Here is a 23,539-nt window from a genome sequence, read left to right as displayed (position 1 = left end):
ATTTATCCACTGACTAAATAAAATAGTGCTTCATAAACCACAATGGAAAGTGTATGCCAATTCTTAACCCATAATCTTCAATGCAAATAACATAATAAAAGACTTAATGATCCCTTGGAGGGCTCGTGTGAAATGTGGAGCTGGCAGGAGGAGAACACTATATGGTGCCCATAGGTCTCTGATAAACATGCACTTAGTCCAAGCATGGGGTCTCGCTCTGTTTAGCCTTTCCTTAAAGCTTGGCATGAACCCATCAGAGGGGCAGAGACAGTCCCCTGATGTGATGGAGGCAGTAACATTTAGGCTAGGAATACATAGTGACATCTGTCGCCTACAGCCACCATACTGTCACATGCCAATGCATACAGCTTGTAATGTGTCTAGGTGCCAGGGGGAAATAAAGCATGGTTACACCGTCTCATCATGTAGGAGCCACAGAGTGATAAACTGCTACGTATGTGATGACTTTATATCCAGAAAGACATGCAGCTGTAATCTTACTCAGAGCTGCAGAACAGACCTCTGCTACCTGTAGTGATATCATCAGTTGTTGGAAACAGGTCAGAAATATAGCCAGAACTGAAGATCCTTCAGGTCATACAGTAACATCTCTGAGCTACATATAGCATTAGTACATACTGTGTATAACCGGGACTAGCAGAACAGCCTATGTATATCACACTATGTTATATACAGTACCATATACAGCCCGCTGTTTAACAGGGTCGGACTCACAGAGGATCCTACTGTATGTACACCGTACAATAAACATGCTACATGCAGTACCACACAAAACACCTATATACAACATACCTGAAGAGATACTGTGCATCTATACATGCTACACATAGTACTGCATACTGTATAAATGGACCAACAGGCAATACTATGTACATCATACAGTAATATCACTGATATACAGTTTATATACAGTATGCAGTACTGTGTAACGGAACAGGAGATACCATGTACATCATACAGTATCACCATGCTACACATAGTACTGCATACTGTATAACAGGACTAACAGGAGATACTATGTAAATCATACAGTAACATCACCATGCTTCACATAGTACTGCATACTGTATAACGGAACTAACAGGCGATACTATGTACATCATACAGTAATATCACTGATATACAGTTTATATGCAGTACTGTGTAACGGAACAGGAGATACTATGTACATCATACAGTATCACCATGCTACACATATACTGCGTACTGTATATAAACAGCTGAATAATGGGACTAACAGGTGATACTATGTACATCATACAGTATCACCAGGCTACACATATACAGTTGTTTATATACAGTACTATGTGTAGCCTGGTAATGTTATTGTATAATTTACATAGTATCACCTGTTGGTCCCGTTATACAGCTGTTTATACACAATATGCAGTGCTATGTGTGGCATGGTGATACTGTATGATGTACATAGTATCTCCTGTTAGTTCTGTTATACAGTACGCAGTACTATGTGTATCAGTGATATTACTGTATGATGTACATAGTATCTCCTGTTACGTTAGTACTGCATAACGGAACAGGAGACATTATGTATATCATACAGTAATATCACTGATACAGCTGTTTATATACAGTACTATGTGTATCATAGTGATATTACTGTATGCTATACATAATATCTCCAGTTAGTTCCATTATACAGTACTAACGGAACAGGAGATACTATGTACATCATACAGTAATATCACTATGATACACATAGTACTGCGTACTGTATATAAACAGCTGTATAACAGGACTAACAGGAGATACTATGTACATCATACAGTATCACCAGGCTACACATATACAGTACTATGTGTAGTCTGGTGATGTTACTGTATAATGTACATAGTATCACCTGTTAGTCCCGTTATACAACTGTTTATATACAGTATGCATTACTATGTGTATCAGTGATATTACTGTATGATATACATAATATATCCTATTAGTTCCGTTATACAGTTTATATACAGTACTGTGTATCAGTGATATTACTGTATGATGTACATAGTATCACCTGTTGGTCCCGTTATACAGCTGTTTATATACAATATGCAGTGCTATGTGTAGCACGGTGATACTGTATGATGTACATAGTATTTCCTGTTAGTTCCGTTATACAGTATGCAGTAATGTGTATCATAGTGATATTACTCTATGATGTACATAGTATCTCCTGTTAGTTCCGAAATACAGTTTATATACAGTACTATGTATCATAGTGATATTACTGTATGATGTACATAGTATCTCCTGTTCCGTTAGTACTGCATACTGTATATAAACTGTATAACGGAACTAACAGGAGATACTATGTATATCATACAGTAATATCACCATGATACATACTGTATATAAACAGCTGTATAACAGGACTAACAGGAGATACTATGTACATAATACAGTAACATCACCATGCTACACAAAGTACTGCATACTGTATATAAACAACTGTTGTGGGGATTTGCTCCGGTAGACAGGGTGTGCGGACGCAGTACAGAGGCAAATTACCAGTTCTTAAATCAAACGTCTGTGTTTATTCACACATAAAGCAAAAACAAAACTTCACTTTGCAGTCTTGGTGTTAATTCACACACAATGGAAAGTCCACATAGCAAAAATCTGCCTCCCGCAGTCCATAGCAGGCTTTTAGGTAGGGATCGACCGATATTGATTTTTTAGGGCCGATACCGATAATTTGTGAACTTTCCGGCAGATAGCCGATAATTTATACCGATATTCTGGGAATTTTCATTTTTGAAAAAAATAATAAAATTCCCACAAATCTGCAGAAAATTAATGTTTATTGTTAATGTGTATTTTTTTTGTAAATCTTTCTTTTTGATGTTTTTATTTTTGTAACTTTTTTTTTTTTTTTTTAACTAACTTTTAGCCCCCTTAGGGACTAGAACCCTTGTCCTATTCACCCTGATAGAGATCTATCAGGGTGAATAGGAGCTCACGCTGTGCTTTGTGCACACAGCAGCATGGAGCTTACTATGACAGCCAGGGCTTCAATAGCGTCCTGGCTGCCATGGTAACCGATCGGAGCCCCAGCATTACACTGCTGGGGCTCCGATCGGAGGAGCAGGGGAGGAGGGGATCCTGTGGGGGGGCGCACTGCGACTGGGGTGGGGGGGCCCTATGCACCACCACTGCTTAATACTGGGGGGGAGGGGGGGCGCACTGCGCCACCAATGTCTAATACTGGGGGGCTTGGGGGGGGGGGCGCACTGCGCCACCAATGAAGCTTAATCTCTAATTTATTCATATACAGGAGGCGGGAGCTGGCTGCAGGATCACATAGCCGGCGCCCGACCTCTATGACAAGTAGCTGCGATCCGCGGCACCTGAGGAGTTAACTACCGCAGATCGCAGCTACAGCTCATAGAGGCCCGGAGCCGGCAATGTGATTCTGCAGCTCCCGCCTCCTGTATATGAATAAATGAGAGATTAAGCTTCATTGGTGGCGCAGTGGCCATAGCTCCTCCCCTCCTCTTGTCCCCTGTCCCTTCAATGGCGGCAGCAGCAGCACAGGGGGAGGAGACACTGCTCCTTCTCCCCTGTGCTGCTGCTGAGAAACACGGAGAGCGCTGTCAGCAGCGCGATCTGTGTTCCCCATACGCTATCGGACTATCGGCAAAATAAATGCCGATACTGATAGCGTTTAAAATCCTGAATATCGGCCGATAATATCGGTAAATCCGATAATCAGTCGATCCCTACTTTTAGGGGGCTTGTTTCCCTTACAGACGGGTCTCAGCCCTCCATCACGGCACAAACCTCAGATCCTTGTACACACACACACACACACACACACACACACACACACACACACACCTCCTGAGCTCCACTGTCAGACTGAGGTAATCCTCCTCACCTGGCAGTGCTGGCTGGTTTTTAGGCCTGACAAAACCTGGCCTCAACCATGGGAAGTAGTCACCCACCCAGTACTTTGACTACTTCCAGTAAGAGCCGTCTCGGATCAGCTATACAGTCATACTAAGTATTAAGGTGTCAAACAGCAACTGCTGCTGACACACAAAAACTAGCTCTTACTCCACCGAGGCCAGGAACCTCTGTGACACGTACCTATCATGCATGATGATTCCTTGTACCTTCTTAAATTGTATAACGGGACTAATAAGATACTATGTACATCATACACAGTTTCAAAATGCTACACATGATAGTACTGCATACTGTATATAAACAGTTGTATAACGGGACTATCAGAAGATACTAAGTACACATCTTTATGCTACACATAGTATGGCATGCCGTACACAGATCACTATGATACACATAGTACTGCATATAGTGCAGATATCACTATGATACACATAGTAATGCATACAGTACACAGGGGTCTAACAGGAGATACTATGCAGATCATGCAGTAACATGACCATGCTTCATATGGTACCATACATACAAACAGCGGTGTAACAGGGACTGACTAGACAGAAGATTCTCAGTATGTCAGTAGCATCACCCTGCGCCACACAGTACCACCCAAACAGCTGAAGATCGTATGTATACCACTCTGCACATACAGTAGCACACATTATAAACAGCTATAAACAGAGAATGGATAACAGGAAATCCTATGTCTGTTCATACAGAAAAGTACCCATACAACACACAGTATCACATAGTAAACATACACAGAGCTGTATAACAAGGACTGACAGGAGATCGTATATATGCCAGTGTCACAGCACCCTGCTACACAGAAACATCTGTATGATGGGGGATCCGAGGCTAGATATACTGTAGTAATATATATACAATCAGCTGTATACAGAAGGGTCTGTACATCCTAAGTATGAAACACGGTGACATCACTGTTACACATACAAACAGCTGTACAACAGGGGCTGTTGATCTTCTGTATAGTATAATTTCACCCTACTACATCCATACCAACAGCTGTACAACAGGAGACCGACTGTACATCCTTAGGCATGTCAGTCAAATCACAATGCAATATATAGTACTGTATACGTATAAACAGCTGTATACAAGGGGATTGACTGTATATCACCAAACTACATATACTAGCTAACACATAGAAAAAGCTGTATAACAGGGGAGTGACTGACTGTAGATCCTACATCACATACTACATATAGTACTAGACACATACAAACAACAGGAGTATGACTGTAGATCAGGGGTCAGCAATCTTTGGCGCACTCCAGCTGTTGTGATAGCATGCTCTATTCATTTCTATGGGAGTTCTGAGAAGAACAGAGCAAGTATGCATGCTGGGAGTTGTAGTTTCACAACAGCTGGAGTGCCGGAGGTTGCCTATCCCTACTGTAGATCCTAGATCACTTACTGCATATAGATCTAAACACAAACAGCTGTATAAAAAGGGACTGAATGTAGATCATATAGTTCCACACACAAACAGCTTTATAACAAGAGTATGACTGTAGAGCCTACACCACTTACTGCGTATAGTACTACACACAAACCTCTGTATAACAGGAATATCACTGACGAGCCTACACCACTTACTGCGTATAGTACTACACACAAACCTCTGTATAACAGGAATATCACTGACGAGCCTACACCACTTACTAAGGCTACTTTCACACTAGCGTTCGGGCGGATCCGTTCTGAACGGATCCGCTCATAATAATGCAGACGGAGGCTCCGTTCAGAACGGATCCGTCTGCATTAAAATGGCAAAAAAAAAGCTAAGTGTGAAAATAGCCTCAGACGGATCCGTCCAGACTTTCAATGTAAAGTCAATGGGGGACGGATCCGCTTGAAGATTGAGCCACATTGTGGCATCTTCAAACGGATCCGTCCCCATTGACTTACATTGTAAGTCTGGACGGATCCGCACGGATCCGCACGGCCAGGCGGACACCCGAACGCTGCAAGCAGCATTCAGCTGTCCGCCTGTCCGTGCGGAGGCGAGCGGAGCGGAGGCTGAACGCCGCCAGACTGATGCAGTCTGAGCGGATACGCTCCATTCAGACTGCATCAGGGCTGGACGGCTGCGTTCGGGTCCGCTCGTGAGCCCCTTCAAACGGAGCTCACGAGCGGACCGACGAACGCTAGTGTGAAAGTAGCCTAAGTAAAAAAAGTAAACACAAAGAGCTGTATAACACTGGACTACCTGTATATCCTCTATCTCCATACTACATATAGTACTACATACATAGCAACAGCTGTATAACATAGGACCAAGTGTAGATCCTACATACATTACTACACCCAGTCAGCTGTATAACAGAGGCTGACTGTAGATCCTCATCACCATACTACATAAAGTACTACACACAGAAATAGCTGTATAACAGGGACTGACTGTAGATCCTGCATATAGTACCACACATACAGGTATGGACACAGAAGAGCCTGTTGCACCACAGTCTGTGTGTGTGTGTGTGTGTGTGTGTGTGTGTAGTAGGGTGATGTAGCATCTACAGTCAGCACCTGTTATACAGCTGTTTGTATGTGTGTAGTAGGGTTGTGTAGGACCTCCAGTCAGTCCCCGTTATACAGCTGTTTCTATGTGTGTAGTAGGGAGGTGTAGGACCTCCAGTCAGTCCCCGTTATACAGCTGTTTCTATGTGTGTAGTAGGGAGGTGTAGGACCTCCAGTCAGTCCCTGTTATACAGCTGTTTCTATGTGTGTAGTAGGGAGGTGTAGGACCTCCAGTCAGTCCCCGTTATACAGCTGTTTCTATGTGTGTAGTAGGGAGGTGTAGGACCTCCAGTCAATCCCTGTTATACAGCTGTTTCTATGTGTGTAATATGGTGGTGTAGGACCTCCAGTCAGTCCCCGTTATACAGCTGTTTCTATGTGTGTAGTAGGGAGGTGTAGGACCTCCAGTCAATCCCTGTTATACAGCTGTTTCTATGTGTGTAGTAGGGTTGTGTAGGACCTCCAGTCAGTCCCCGTTATACAGCTGTTTCTATGTGTGTAGTAGGGAGGTGTAGGACCTCCAGTCAGTCCCCGTTATACAGCTGTTTCTATGTGTGTAGTAGGGAGGTGTAGGACCTCCAGTCAGTCCCTGTTATACAGCTGTTTCTATGTGTGTAGTAGGGAGGTGTAGGACCTCCAGTCAGCCCCCATTACACAGCTGTTCCTATGTGTGTAGTAGGACCTCCAGTCAGTCCCTGTTATACAGCTGTCTCTATGTGTGTAATATGGTGGTGTAGGACCTCCAGTCAGTCCCCGTTATACAGCTGTTTCTATGTGTGTAGTAGGGAGGTGTAGGACCTCCAGTCAATCCCTGTTATACAGCCGTTTCTATGTGTGTAGTAGGGTTGTGTAGGACCTCCAGTCAGTTCCTGTTATACAGCTGTTTCTATGTGTGTAGTAGGGAGGTGTAGGACCTCCAGTCAATCCCTGTTATACAGCTGTTTCTATGTGTGTAGTAGGGAGGTGTAGGACCTCCAGTCAATCCCTGTTATACAGCTGTTTCTATGTGTGTAGTAGGGAGGTGTAGGACCTCCAGTCAATCCCTGTTATACAGCTGTTTCTATGTGTGTAGTAGGGAGGTGTAGGACCTCCAGTCAGTCCCTGTTATACAGCTGTTTCTATGTGTGTAGTAGGGAGGTGTAGGACCTCCAGTCAGTCCCTGTTATACAGCTGTTTCTATATGTGTAGTAGGACCTCCAGTCAGTCCCGTTATATAAGCTGTTTCTATGTGTGTAGTAGGGAGGTGTATGACCTCCAATCAGTCCCTGTTATACAGCCGTTTCTATGTGTGTAGTAGGGAGGTGTAGGACCTCCAGTCAGTCCCTGTTATACAGCCGTTTCTATGTGTGTAGTAGGGAGGTGTAGGACCTCCAGTCAGTCCCTGTTATACAGCCGTTTCTATGTGTGTAGTAGGGAGGTGTAGGACCTCCAGTCAGTCCCTGTTATACAGCTGTTTCTATGTGTGTAGTAGGACCTCCAGTCAGTCCCCGTTATACAGCTGTTTCTATGTGTGTAGTAGGGAGGTGTATGACCTCCAGTCAGTCCCTGTTATACAGCCGTTTCTATGTGTGTAGTAGGGAGGTGTAGGACCTCCAGTCAGTCCCTGTTATACAGCCGTTTCTATGTGTGTAGTAGGGAGGTGTAGGACCTCCAGTCAGTCCCTGTTATACAGCCGTTTCTATGTGTGTAGTAGGGAGGTGTAGGACCTCCAGTCAGTCCCTGTTATACAGCTGTTTCTATGTGTGTAGTAGTGAGGTGTAGGACCTCCAGTCAGTCCCTGTTATACAGCCGTTTCTATGTGTGTAGTAGTGAGGTGTAGGACCTCCAGTCAGTCCCTGTTATACAGCCGTTTCTATGTGTGTAGTAGGGAGGTGTAGGACCTCCAGTCAGTCCCTGTTATACAGCCGTTTCTATGTGTGTAGTAGGGTGGTGTAGGACCTCCAGTCAGTCCCTGTTATACAGCCGTTTCTATGTGTGTAGTAGGGAGGTGTAGGACCTCCAGTCAGTCCCTGTTATACAGCCGTTTCTATGTGTGTAGTAGGGTGGTGTAGGACCTCCAGTCAGTCCCTGTTATACAGCCGTTTCTATGTGTGTAGTAGGGAGGTGTAGGACCCCATTACACAGCTGTACATCTTCAGAGCTGCAGCACACACACGACCAGTCCCATAGAGATCCTGGCACAGTCCACAATGCCAGGAGCAGAGACTTTCCCCCAGCTCCTGGCAGCACAGTCCTGCCCACAGCCCGGGCTCCCTGTGCAGTTTGCAGCCGTGCCGGTCAGTACCTGAGATATCAGCGGGACCAGGGTCTGCTCCACAGACTTGGTCTTGATTTCCAGCCCGCTGTCTATGCTGAAGCCGGAGGAGGAGGACGAGGAGACCCCACTGCTGCTGCACGGTGAAGTAGCCATGACTCCGTGTGTACAGAATGCACTGGATACGCTCCGTCCTTCTGGCTGCGTCTCCCCGTTAGACGTCCGCCTCAGGAGAACACCTACGAAATGAAGAGCGGCTCCAAACTACAAGTACAGGACAAGAGACATCCCCGCCACAGAGCCACGCTGCGGAGGAGCCCCGCTCCACAGTCCTCATTCCGCTCACAGCTCCGCCCCTGTCCCCGCCCACCGGGAAAATCTACTGCGTGATCGCAACTTTCTCATTCTTCTCAGAATGAAATAGAATCAGATTCCTGGCTTTGAGGTGAGCGTACGTGGAGCCCGGCTCCCGCGCTCTGCAGCCTGAGCCTAGGTGCCCGGCTCCCGCGCTCTGCAGCAGCCTAGGTGCCCGGCTCCCCCGCTCTGCAGCAGCCTAGGTGCCCGGCTCACGCGCTCTGCAGCCTGCTGCCTGAGCCTAGGTGCCCGGCTCCCGCGCTCTGCAGCAGCCTAAGTGCCCGCTCTGCTGCCTGAGCCTAGGTGCCCGGCTCCCGCGCTCTGCTGCCTGAGCCTAGGTGCCCGGCTCCTGCGCTCTGCTGTGCTCTGCAGCAGCCTATATGCCCGACTCCCGCGCTCTGCTGTGCTCTGCAGCAGCCTAGGTGCCCGGCTCCCGCGCTCTACAGCCTGAGCCCAGGTGCCCGGCTCCCGCGCTCTGCTGCCTGAGCCCAGGTGCCCAGCTCCCGCGCTCTGCTGCCTGAGCCCAGGTGCCAGGCTCTGCAGCCTGAGCCCAGGTGCCCGGCTCCCGCGCTCTGCAGCCTGAGCCTAGGTCCCTGGCTCCCGCTCATTGTATTGTACAGTGGCAATAAAGGCATCTTATCTCTGCAGCAGCCTAGGTGCCCGTGTGTCATATGTAGACATATGGAACCATCCTTTTCTAGTCATTTCTGCAGTATAGCCCTTATCATTTAGCCTAAATTCAGCATGACCCTTAGTAAACATGTCTGGGGTTCAGGTGACCAGGGTTCAGCTGGCTACATACCAGGGCTATGGCTGCAAGTGACCGATTGTACTGCGGAGGGGTCCTCGTCAAAGTCTGCAATCAATTGGTATCTTGAGTGCAAGATTTTGACTCAGATTTCACCTTATGCGTCACAAAGGATGAAACCCTCAGCACAGGTCCAGTCGTGTGCAGATTCTCTTGCAGAAACTAAGATTTTTAAAAATCTCATCCGTTATGCAGCTATTGTATTTGTGTAGGTTTCCACACATAATCCTGCTATAAAATAAACCGTTTGGTACCGTGTTAGCCACTAGCGAGAAGTCCAGATGCTCTCGATTGTTCCGGCCTGAAGAAGGGACCTCAGAGTCTCAAAACCTTGTCTTCATTATTTAGTTAGTATCAAATCACAATATTTTTGATTGTTTCTCTTTTTGAGAGCCTCAAGACTAATCCTGCTACAGAAACGCCACGTATAGCTATGTCCAGCCGAATTTCCACTCCACTTGCCATGTTTTTTTGTATTACATGTGGATTTTGCTCTGTGGCCATCATTGTCCTGTTTCTGTTTTTAACATGCCCATGGACATACTTTAACATCACAGGAAACAAGCAAGGGCTACAAAGTCATGTGACCACAACCTAGAACAGAAAATAGGAACTAAAGATAAATAAATAAAATTATAGATACCTTCATAAATGATTCTTTAAAAGCAGGCATGCTCAACCTGTGGCCCTCCAGCTGTTGCAAAACTACAACTCCCAGCACGCCCAAACAGCCTACAGCTATAAGCCTACAGCAGGGCATTGTGGGAGTTGTAGTCTTACAACAGCTGGAGGGCCGCAGGTTGAGCATGCCTGTTTTAAAGGATGTTGATGCAAACTGGGAAAAACCTTTTAACTCCCTAACAGTTTAGCCTGAGATATGAAAGGTTAAATTAAAAAAAACTATCTCCCTGTGTAACTGTAAATGACCCCAGGGGGAGGGTAACATGGACTTCTGTGCATGTTGTGCATCCTCCTGTCATCCATGAATCAGAGAATACATGGGGGGAAGGGTCACATATGGGGGTCTTTTTTTCCTCCAGGAAAGGAGTGCGAAGAACACCCCTCAGCGTTGCATTATACTTTTGATGCCATGATCCAGATGTGCAGTACGCAGCCCTGCAGGGTGAGCGAATGCGAGGTCACAGGGGTAGTTACTAAACCGAGGGTGTTCTTGGTACTCACAGTTTTTATATACCCTGGGCAGGCGTACAGCAGTGATGGAGAGGCTGGCACATGGATCCTCTGGGGCACTCTCTGTGTATATAGGGACCAGGCCGGGTGGTAGGTGAGGTGCCCTGGGTGTTGCAGGTTTAGTGTGCCAGTGGCAAGATCCCTTAAAGTTCGTGACGCCAGTGCCGGTAACGGCATACCGATTTGTTGTAGGAATAATTGAGGAACACAAGTTGCAGTGAAGCAGAACTTCTTTTTACTGAACAGTTCAACTATTTACAGTCTTTGGTTAGTAGTTCCACATGTAAAAGGTTGGTAACAGGCAGGCTTCATATAAATGGCAGGCAAAGTCCTTGCAAGATACTCAGAGGGAATAACACTGAGGCCTCTTTCAGACGGGCGTTGCGGGAACATGCGCGATTTTTCAGCGCGAGTGCAAAACATTGTAATGCGTTTTGCACATGCGTGAGAAAAATCGGCATGTTTGGTACCCGAACTTCTTCACAGAAGTTCGGGCATGGGATCGGTGTTCTACAGATTGTATTATTTTCCCTTATTATGTTATAAGGGAAAATAATAGCATTCTGAATACAGAATGCATAGTAAAATAGAGCTGGAGAGGTTAAAAAAAAAATATTAACGCACCTTAATCTACTTGATCGCGCAGCCGGCATCTCTTATGGCTTCTTTGCTTTGTGCAGGAACAGGACCTGTGGTGACGTCACTCCGGTCATCACATGATCCATCACCATGGTAAAAGATCATGTGATGACCGGAGTGACGTCACCACAGGTCCTTTTCCTGCACACAGCAAAGATGAAGACAGAAGAGAAGCCGGGCTGCGGGAGCAAGTGGATTAAGGTGAGTTAATTTTATTATTATTTTTTTAATCCCTCCAGCACTATTATACTATGCATTCTGTATTCAGAATGCTATTATTTTCCCTTATAACCATGTTATAAGGGAAAATAATAATGATCAGGTCTCCATCCCGATCGTCCCCTAGCAACCGTGCGTGAAAATCGCACTGCATCCGCACTTGCTTGCGATTTTCACGCAACCCCATTCATTTCTATGGGGCCTGAGTTACGTGAAAAAACGCACAAAATAGAGCATGCTGTGATTTTCACGTAACGCACAAGTGATGGGTGAAAATGACCGCTCATGTGAACAGCCCCATATAAATGAATGGGTCGGGATTCAGTGCGGGTGCAATGTGTTAAACTCGCGCATCGCATCTGCGCGGAATACTCGCCCCCCTTGTGAAAGGGGCCTTACAGATCAGGCTGTATTTTCCTTAGGTCCTGTCTGGCTTTCTCCAAGGCCCGTATTCCCCTATTGCTGGCTTTATCCTTGGGTAGGGAAACCTTCCTCTGGTATATATCCTCTTTCTGTAAAATCTCTACTTGGCTGGATAAAAGTGGCTCTGCACTGTACTTTTAAAGGAACTAGATATCTTCAAGAGGCAACTTCTTCCCCTGGATTAACTTCTGAGCTTCTCATGCTCAGGAACTCAGGCAGGCTAGACTGCACTAACTAGCCTCCTGGACTAAACTGGACAGACCCTTTCCTGTCTGGGCCTAACTATATATACTAGGGTTCCCTAGCTCCCTCTACTGCCTAAGAGGAGGAACTACACCCCTAACAGGCCTGGTACAGGGGATAACAGGAAAATACCATATAAAATACAATGACCATGTTCCACAGGAGGTGGAGAACAACATTACCCTAGTAGTGCCCACCATTACATAGTGGGACACTACACATGTTTACGAGGGTGCTGATCACTGTATCAAAAAAGTCATGCCAAAAAACGTATATTTTACAGACACTAACAGGAATAACATTTTTTATTTGACACTGTTTTTCCTGTCCATATTCTATCTTTACCACACAAAATGCAGTCCCTTTCTCTAGCGATACCCATTACATGTATAGCAATAAGGCTCCATTCACACGTCCGTATAATGGGTCCGCATCCGTTCCGCAAATTGTGGAACAGGTGCGGACCCATTCATTTCAGAGCGCGACTGCCGATCTTCCGGTCCGCGGACAAGAATAGGCAGTTCTGTGGGAGTGCCGGCTGGGTGTATTGCGGATCCGCAATGCACCACTGATGTCTGAATGGACCCTTAAAATAATGATCATCACTAGACAGGAATATAATATATTAGCCCTTATGTCATCAGAAGAATGAAAATGTTCTGGGTCTTGGAATGCAGAGACAGAAAAACAGGTGTTTTGTTATACCAGTTTTATAATAAAAACTGCATAAGGCCTCATGCACACGACCGTTGTGTGCATCCGTGGCCGTTTTCCGTTTTTTTTCGCGGACCTATTGACTTTCAATGGGTCCGTGGAAAAATCGGAAAATGCACCGTTTTGCAGCCGAGACCGTGATCCGTGTTTCCTGTCCGTCAAAAAAATATGACCTGCCAAGATTGGCATCCGTGTCCGTGGTCGTAGGTTACTTTCATACAGACGGATCCGAAGATCCGTCTGCATAAAAGCTTTTTCAGAGGTGAGTTTTCAGATCCGAAACTCAGATCCGACAGTATATTCTAACACAGAGGTGTTCCCATGGAGATGGGGACGCTTCAGGTTAGAATATACTGAAAAACTGTGTACAAGACTGCCCCCTGCTGCCAGGCAGCAGAGGGCAGACCCCCCCCCCCCCTGTAGTTAACTCATTGGTGTCCAGTGGGCCCCCCCCTCCCTCCCCTGTAGTTAACTCATTGGTGTCCAATGGCCCCCCCCCCTCCCTCCGCTGTAGATAACTCATTGGTGGCCAGTGGGCCCTCTCCCCTCCCTCCCCCTCCTAATTATAATCGCCCCCCCTTTCATTGGTGGCAGTGGAGAGTACCGATCGGAGTCCCAGTGTAATCGCTGGGGCTCCGATCGGTAACCATGGCAACCGGGACGTTCCTGCCACCAACGAGTTATCTACAGCGGAGGGAGGGGGGCCACTGGACACCAATGAGTTAACTACAGGGGAGGGAGGGGGGCCCACTGGACACCAATGAGTTAACTACAGGGGAGGGAGGGGGGCCCACTGGACACCAATGAATTAACTACAGGGTAGGGAGGGGGGGCCCACTGGACACCAATGAGTTAACTACAGGGGGGGCGGCCGCACTGGCCACCAATGAGTTAAAAACGGGGGGGGGGGCAGCAGGGGGCAGTCATGTACACAGTTTTTCAGTATATTCTAACCTGAAGCGTCCCCATCACCATGGGAACACCTCTGTGTTAGAATATACTGTCGGATCTGAGTTTAACGATGTAGCTCATATCCGACAGTATATTCTAACATAGAGGCGTTCCCATGGTGATGGGGACGCTTCAAGTTAAAATGTTCGGGTGTCCGCCTGGCCGTGCGGAGGCAAGCGGATCCGTCCAGACTTACAATGTAAGTCAATGGGGACGGATCCGTTTGAAGATGACACACTATGGTTCAATTTTCAAACGGATCCGTCCCCCATTGACTTTCAATGTAAAGTCTGGACGGATCTGTCTGAGGCTACTTTCACACTTAGAAATGTTTTAACAATATAATGCAGACGGATCCGTTCTGAACGGAGCCACCGTCTGCATTATATGAACGCAAGTGTGAAAGTAAAGGGACTCCTGACTTTACATTGAAAGTCAATGGGGACGGATCCGTTTGCAATTGCACCATATTGTGTCAACGTCAAACGGATCCGTCCCCATTGACTTGCATTGTAATTCAGGACGGATCCGTTTGGCTCCGCACGGCCAGGCGGACACCAAAACGACTTTTTTTTCATGTCCGTGGATCCTCCAAAAATCAAGGAAGACCCACGGACGAAAAAATGGTCACGGATCATGGACCTACGGACCCCGTTTTTGCGGACCGTGAAAAAAAACTGTCATGTGCATGAGGCCTAAATCTGACATCATCATAATCCTGACCCACAGAACAAAGTTATCACATTACTTATACCACACAGTGAACACTGTAAAATAAATCCCTCAAAATAATGTTTAAATTGCTGTTTTTTATTCTTATCCTCCTAAAAATAAAATAATAAAAGTTATTTAAAGGAACCTGTTATCAACTTTATGATGCCCATACTAACGGCAGCATAAAGTAGAGACAGGTGAGTTGATTTCAGCGATCTGTCATTTATAAGTTCAAAGTAAGTGGTTGCCGAGAACCAACATCACAATCATTGCAGACTGGGCCTGTAAAAGAGTCATGGCCACCTGCGAAGAGTCATGGTTATTCATAATCTCCTGCTCTCCCTGCCCACCTGCTGATGTCTCACAGTCTTCTACCTAGTTTTCTCCCTTTCTCTCTAGGAGAGAACTGCCAATTATCAGCAGATGAGATTATGAATAACCATGACTCTTCGCAGGTGGCCATGACTCTTTTACAGTGATTAAGATGCTGGTTCTCAGCAGCCTCTTACTTTTAGCTGATGAGTGACACACCGCTGAAATCAGCATCTCCATCACTATTTTATGCTGCCTTCAGTGAGGTCAGTATAAAGATTATGACAGGTTCCCTTTAATAGACTATCTATATTTCAAAATGGTTGCTAAAAAAAAAATTACAACTCGACCTGCCAAATTCAAGGTCTAATATAGTTAGATTAAAGAACAAACAAAGGTATAACTGCTGTAATACAGAGGGATAAAAATGTTACTGGCCCTTAAAGGGGTTGTCCCACAAAAAATATTCTACAGTTTTCAAACCAGCGCCTAGATCTGAACACTTCTGTAATTGCATATAATTAAAAATTTCACATAACCAGTGAATTATTCAATAAAATGTATCTATACAGCGCCACCTGCTGTTAGTTTTTTTATTTCTTTGGCTCACTGAGATGACTGCACATGCTCAGTTTCATCCTTCAACTGCCTCCTGAGCTGTGATAGGTAGAGAGCTGCAGTGGAATGGACACACACCCCTTAGCTGCAGCAGAAAAGACACTCCCCTTGAGCTGCCAGCTTGATATAAATCTAGCAGAGCAATAAATGAGGAGATCTCTGGATCCATATGAGGTACAGGGCTGGTTCTAGATTTATTTGAAATGGGTTGTCATGTACCATATGATGTCTGATTTTCAATGTTTACATTAGTCATGGGATAACCCCTTTAAGGCTAAAATGAATCTTGTCACAAAGGGGTTAAAATACAGTTAAAGGGAATCTGTCACTAGTTTTATCATGTACTAACTAAGCAAAATCATTGGTCACTTTCTTTCATTGACACTAATTTTACTAGTATTTGGTATTGACAGCTCCAGCAAATGTCAATGAGTCCTGAATATTTATGAGCTCCTGGCTCTCCCTTCCCACTTGCTGCTGATTCATATGTATGGTGGGCAGGGAATGCTGTGAGCTCATGAATATCAGGTCTCATTGGCATGCACTGGAGCTCTTAGAAACTAGCATAGTGTTGATCGAGCACCAAAGTGCTCAGGTCAAACACCTTGTGATGCTCGGGTGCTCTACCGAGCACAATGGAAGTCAATGGGAGAATTTGAGCATTAAACCAGGCATCCCCTGCTCTGAAGAGAGGAGGGTCTGGTTCATAGGAAAAGGACAGAAATCAATGGAAACACCCCCAAAATGGTTCGGGAACAACACGGGGAGGATGTCTGAATGCATCTTGGACTCCCAGGTCGCTGCTGGAACGATGTTGTCCGATTAGTACGCCGCTTTTACTCTAAAAGATTGTAGGTGAGGGCCTGTTGGTGAGCTGACCCTGTAAACCATTATGGTTGCGGGCCTGCTGGTGAACTCACAGTCAATACCATTATATGTGAGGGCCTGCAGGTGAGCTGACCCGCTAAAAGATTGTAGGTGAGGGCCTGCTGGCGAGCTGACACTGTAAAACAGGGTTGAGGGCCTGCTGGTAAGCTGACCCTCAAAAACAAAGCTTTGTCCTTAATTGAGAGCTGCGAGCATTTGAGTAGACACAGAAGTGGGATGGTGATGCTGATAATAACGTTATTGCCGCTCACCATCTGTGTTTATTCCTTAAAATTTCTTAAAACCTCACAGAGGTCAGACATCCATGCCCACTCGCTTGTAAATAGCGGAAGCTGACTGAAAGGCGACGACCATGTTGCAGCTGGTATTCCACTGCTGCTCACAAAGCCTGGCCAGCATGTGGAACGTCACACAACAGTCAGTGAGCTGACAATTGTAGGTGCTGCTGCAGTGTTGACAGACTGGTGGACGCTATCGATGACTTGCGGAAATGAGCACACACGTGGCACACCTACACCAGTAGCTCAGGAAAATTGGGGTAGTGTTTGAGAAACCGCTGAACCACTAAGTTGAAAACGTGGGCTAGGCATGGGATGTGTGTGAGCTTGCTGAGCTCCAAAGCCGCCACCAAGTTACGGCCATTATCAGACCCAATCATGCCTGGTTCTAGGTTAAGTGGTGAGAGCCACAGCTAAGTCTGGTCTCTTATGCCCTGCCACAGCTCTGCGGCGGTGTGCTGTTTGTCACCTAAGCAGATCAGCTTAAGCACGGCCTGTTGCTGCTTCCCCACTGCAGTGCTACACTGCTTCTAGCTACCGAGTGATGGCTGACTGGTGATGCAAGAGGATAATTCTGAGGTGAAGGAGGAGGAGAAGTGGGGGTTGGAGCCACTAACATAGGTGGTGGCGGAAACCCAGATTGAATTAGGGCCTGCAATCCTTGGCGTCTGTAGCACCTGTGCCATGCCAGGGTACAACTCTCTCCCGGCCTCCACAACGTTCACACAGTGTGCCGTCAGTGAAATGTAGCTTCCCTGGCCGAAAGCACTTGTCCATGTGTCAGTGGTTTAATGGACCTTCCCAGTAATCAGAGCACAGGCGATGTTATGGGACACATACTGTTGTAAGGCGAGCACGGTACACCGTGAAAAATAGTGGCGGCTGGGGACTGCGTAACGAGGGACGCTCGCCGACGGCTGCGGAAGGCCTCAGTGTCCACAAGCCTAAATGGCAACATTTCCAGGGCCAGTAATTTGGAAGTTGTTCATTTAGTACTATGGCCTGTGGGTGGGTGGCTGGGTATTTGCGCTTGCATTCAAATGCCTGGGGTAAGGACATTTGTACGCTGCGCTGGGACACGGAAGTGGATGTGGTCGCTGATGGTGCTTGTGAAGGGGCAGGAGGCATCCGGACATCGACAGGGGATTGGTCAGCATGTAACACAGGGGAAGAGGAAGCAGTGGTTTGACCCGCAGACACAGATTGTGGACCCACGTGTTTGACCCACCTATTACAGTGCTTTGATGCCATGTGGCGGATCATGCTGGTGGTGGTGAGGTTGCTAGTGTTCACGCCCCTGCTCATTTTTGTATGGCACAGGTTGCAAATTGAAATTCTTTTGTCGTTCCCATTTTTCTCAAAAAAACGACAGACTGCAGAACACCTACCCCTTGGCAAGGAAGATTTCCGCAAGGGTGTGCTCCGGGGAACAGTTGCAGGCCTGTTTGGTGTGGCCCGCCTTCTCCCTTTTGCCACCCCACTGCCTCTTCCAGCCTGTTGCGGTGCTGTGGATCCCTCCCCCTCTGTACTGCTGTCCTTGCTCGGCTTGCCACCTTCCCAGGTTAGGTCAGTGACTTCATCGTCCACCATCTCTTATTCCACTTCCTCACTCTGCTCATCCTCCTGACTTGTTGACCTAACAACAACAACCTCAGTTATTAACAACTGTGTCTCATCCTCATCATTAACTTCTTGGGACACAAATTGCCGTTGACTTATTGGCAATTTGTCTCATCATCATTCACCTCGTGAAACACTAATTGCCGTTCCCCACCGTCATCTTCTTGTGACTGTGGATGCTGAAGAGTTTAGGAATAGGGCACAAGAACTCATGTTCCTCTTTAAGCGAGCTTGTCGAGAGGCCCAAATGTACGAATGGCGCTGAAAAGAGCTCCTCGGAATATCCGAGTGTGGGATTACTTGTTTGGCAAGACTCTCCATGGTGGAAGGAAGGAGGATCAGGGTGAGGATTGTGTTGACCAGACTCTTGGCTACTGAGACTGGACTTGGTGGAAGACAGGGTGGTGGTTAACCGACTGGAAGCATTATCTGCTGCAATCCAACCGACCACCTGGTCTGACTTCAAGAGCATTGTCCTGCGCGGATGATTATTTTTCATCTGGCAGCAGGCACAGTTTCAACGCGCCCAGGGCCACGACCTCTGCATGCACCATCAGCATCATGGCCACTTCCCTGTCTCTTACTGCTTTTTCATATTAAAGGGGTTGTCCAAGTTATATTTCTTGATGACCTATCCTCAGGATAGGTCATCAATATCAGATCGGCGGGGGTCCAACACCCGGCACCCCCGCCGATCAGCTGCTTGAAGAGGAGACACGCGCCGTGCCAGCGCTGCCTCCTCTTCACTTTTTTTCAAACATAAATTCAAAATATACAATAAAAAAGTAACATTTTCAAAAGTGGCTATCGGGCGTGGTGGAGGGGGGGGGGGGGAGTGTCGGGTTAAAGGTATTTTATAGCATTTGGTCTTTTTTTTAATTGACGTACAGCCAGCTGTACCAGACAAAATTACAACACATCAAATTGAGTTTTCATTTTTACAGATTTCTGTCTATGTTGTCCTGACAGCATCTGTTGATGACAAAAATCAATGCCAATGAAGTAATAGTGCTGGATTCGCCCCCACAGTCTCCAGACCTTGAGCCAATTGAACACTTGTGAGTAGATACCCAACTGAGTCAACCAACATTGGGAACGTGTAGAAGAGACCTGCTAACAGATTTTGGTCGAGACATGCTTGAATCTGATCGAGAGCATGCCCAGAAGGATTCAGGCATATATGAGATAGCCAAGATTATTGTCTATAAAATGATGGTAGTCTCACATTCAAAGCTGTAGTGGATGCTGAGATATGGAGCCTGAAAGTCAAAAGTTCAAAACATTGTTACCCTTTTGCTCATCAGTGTAAGTATCTTATCAGTTGTGGTCCTACTGCTGGGACCCGCACCGATCAAGAGATTGGGGTTCTGAGTTCCCCATATAAAGGGAACTGTGGTCATACATGTATGCTGCTACTCGATTCTTTCTCCATGGGACTGGCAGAGATATCTGAGCACTTTTAGGACTATCTCTAGCAGTCCCATAGAGTAGGAGTATTTTCGTTTGGGAACCACGTTCAAGTGGTTGAGCCCTCACCCATCAAATACTAAGCCCTTATCCTGGGGATAGGGGACAGGTTGATATCTTAGAACAAACCTTTTTAAGAGAAAAAATATAAAACCACATGTCTGATGTTTTTAGTGAGACCACAGATCGTTACTCTGAAGCATGAAATGTGTTCTTCTGTGTCTAGAATACAGCATAGACCCAAAGAAAGGCAAACTGTGTTTCTCTAGGTGCTTTGAAACTATGTCCAAGTACAAAGACTTTCAGGAATGTTATATTCAGCTTAGCAGAAGAGTTACTCGCGTCGATGTGAATGACTGAGACTAAACAATTCCAAGAAATACTTCTGACAGTGTGACTGAGAATTGCACCATGTATGGCTAGATAGATCTTTTGATGATTAGAAAAGTTCACTATTGCACAAGGTTATCTTCTATTATATTGAAAAATAGTGATCCGTCTTTATTATAAGGACGGGATTAGAACCCCTGATCCACTGATTTACTAATGTGTCTGCACCTAGAAGCTGTCTAAAAAGCAATGGTGTTGCTAGGGCTGGTGTCACCCGGTGCGGTAGAAAATGGTTTGGCTGGCTGGCTCGGTGGAGCTGATGTTGTGTTTTATCCTAATGAGAAGATTTCATAATAAGGATTTTGAGAAGGGGCAGTGGGTTCAGGGAGCAGGGAGAGGCTGGTGCTGCTACTAGGGAGCTCATACCATGGGGGAGTAATAAAGCCCACCATAATGGCCCCCCCAGTAGAAATAATTCTCCTTATAATGTGACAATGCAAAAAATACCCCCTTGTAATGCCCCCAGTTGAGCTAATGACCCCATAGTACTCCCCTCCCCCCTTCCCCATAGTACCCACAATAATGTGTTCCAGTATAAAATGCTTCTGTACAGAGCCCCCCATATAAAATACCCCTTCTTTGAGGCCTCAGTAGATGCCCCTATACTGCCCACCAATAATAAGTGTCCCCAATAATGTGCCAGTAAAATGTGCCCCCAATAATGTGCCAGTAAAATGTGCCCCCATAGATGCCCCCCAATCATGTGCCAGTAACAAGAGCCCCCCCAATCATGTGCCAGTAACAAGAGCCCCCCCAATCATGTGCCAGTAACAAGAGCACCCCCATTATGTGCCAGTAACAAGAGCCTCCTAATCATGTGACAGTTGCAAGAGCCCCCCATCATGTGCCAGTAACAAGAGCCCCCCCATCATGTGCCAGCAACAAGAGCCCCCCATCATGTGCCAGTAAGAAGAGCCCCCTTCATGTGCCAGTAAAAGTATTGTACATATAAAAAAAAACTGTTATACTTACCTCCATGACAGCGATGCGATGCAGGCCTCTTCCAGCCTGTGTCTCGCGCTGTACGCCTCAGGTGGTGTGATGACGTAATCACGCCGCCTGCATCGGCCTCTGATGCAGGCCTAGTGTCGGCAGCCTATCAGAGGAACAGGGAAGGGACACGCCTCTCCCTCCCCTGCCCAACCGCAGCGTCCATCTGTATCGCTGACCTGAGGACGGCGAGATGACTCTCCCTGTGCTCTGCCGTCGCCGCCATCAGACTGGTGTCACCCCATCACTTGTGTCACCCGTTGCGGCCCGCACCTGCAGCACCCCCTTCGCAATGCCACTGCTAAAATGTAGCCTGCCTCTGAGAGCAGGGAGATGTCTTTCCAAGCATAGCTGCTTATAAGGTAACTACAGTAATTGTTAAAGGGGTTGTCTCATTTCAGCAGCAAATAGCATTTATCATGTAGACTAACTTAATACAAGGCACTTACTAATGTATTGTTATTATCCATATTGCTTCCTTTGCTGGCTTCATTCATTATTCTATAACATTATAAACAGCTAGTTTCCATGGTTATGACCACTGCTGTAGCACATCTTTTTCGTAATGGTCTGGTCATCCAGCTCTCTCTCCCAAGCATGAAAAGCTCTCTCCACTACTCCTATCATTTGGGTATTATGGATCTTAAAGTATAATTCTGACAGGGATATCGGTGTATTCTCCCCCCCAGAAGTGCCTCAAACCACAGCAGCCTGTCCACCTCTCCCAGTTTGGTTGCTTGTGAGTTGCAGTAAGATTTTACCTGATGGTACAAGAGGAAATGAGCGTCCGTCAGCTGGTATTTGGTTTTCAAGTCCTCCCACGGAGTCAAGGCCTGACCTGATGGGTCAAACACGTGGCTCAATCGCTGCATCCCCTTTTCTCTCCATACTTTAAACATTTTATTCTCTCTAACTTGGGGGAATGCCAGCAGTATCCATAAGGGCATTTGTGGCAACAAATAGAATGGGAGTCTATATATCTTCCTCGTGGCTTTCCATGCCATCATCGTGTCTCTTAATATTACACTATGTTTAATTTGGGGTCACGTAGCCTGGAGTGAAGATGCGCTCCCAGGTGCCATGGCTGTGCCATTTCCCTCTCTAACGGTGTTGCAGAGAAGTGGGCGGATCCCCATATCCAATCCCTCACATGGCGGAAAAGGGCCGCTAAATTGTAGTGCCTAATATTTGGCAGTTGGAGCCCTCCCTCCCATTTCAGCATTGTGAGTTTGCTGTATGCTATCCGGGGTCTTTTATGTGTCCAAAGAAAAGCCGTGAAAGCCAACTGTAACCTCACAATGTCCGCATGTTTCAATAATAGGGTGATAGTCTGCAGAGGGTACAATAATCGTGAGAAACAAGACATTTTGATTAAATGCGCCCAACCACTCAGAGACAGTGGGAGATCTCTCCACTTGGTCAAGTCTTGTACTATCTTTTGTATCAAAGGAGGATAATTTAGGGAATAAAGTGTCCCCAAGTCTCGTCCCACTTTTATACCCAGGTACGTCATATAGTCATTTCTGACCTCCACATTATTGTAGTATGCTGTGTCAGATGGAGTGCGGGTCAAGAAAAGAAGTTGGCTTTTGGAAACGTTTATTTTGTATCCCGTTACTGAGCCATAGTATGCCAGGGACTCTAGTATCCCCTGAAGCTTGGTGTTTGGGGAGTCTATTTACAAATCAATAAGTCGTCTGCGAAGCATGAAAGTTTCACCTCCTCTCTGCCTATTCTTCTCCTTCTCATTCTTTGGAATAAATTTTTCTCTTTAACCCCTTAGGGACCCATGACGTATCGGTACGGCATGTTTCCCGAATCCTTAAGGACCCATGACGTACCGGTACGTCATGGCTTTAATTCGCGATTCCGGCGCTGCGGGGGTTAATCGGAACGGGATGCCGGCTGAAATCATTCAGCCGGCATCCCGTAACAACGCAGGGGGGGGTCATTTGACCCCCCCCCCGTATAGACGATCGCAGAAAACCGCAG

General features: G+C 46.4%; 1 protein-coding gene across 1 annotated transcript in view; it reads right to left on the bottom strand.

Moving 5' to 3' along the window:
- The window catches only part of CTNNAL1 (catenin alpha like 1), a 225,483-nt gene extending 216,417 nt beyond the window's left edge, over positions 1–9,066 (bottom strand). Inside the window, exon 1 of the mRNA XM_044294669.1 lies at positions 8,759–9,066. Within this exon, the coding sequence (XP_044150604.1) occupies positions 8,759–8,884 (126 nt within the window). The 5' untranslated portion in view covers positions 8,885–9,066. The remainder of the gene's footprint in view (positions 1–8,758) is intronic.
- Positions 9,067–23,539: the final 14,473 nt, after the last annotated feature.

This window comes from Bufo gargarizans, chromosome 5 (genome assembly GCF_014858855.1).
Source record: "Bufo gargarizans isolate SCDJY-AF-19 chromosome 5, ASM1485885v1, whole genome shotgun sequence".
Lineage (NCBI taxonomy): Eukaryota > Metazoa > Chordata > Amphibia > Anura > Bufonidae > Bufo > Bufo gargarizans.
The sequence above is the reverse complement of the archived record's forward strand: the minus strand, read 5'-3'. Positions and strand labels throughout refer to the sequence as shown.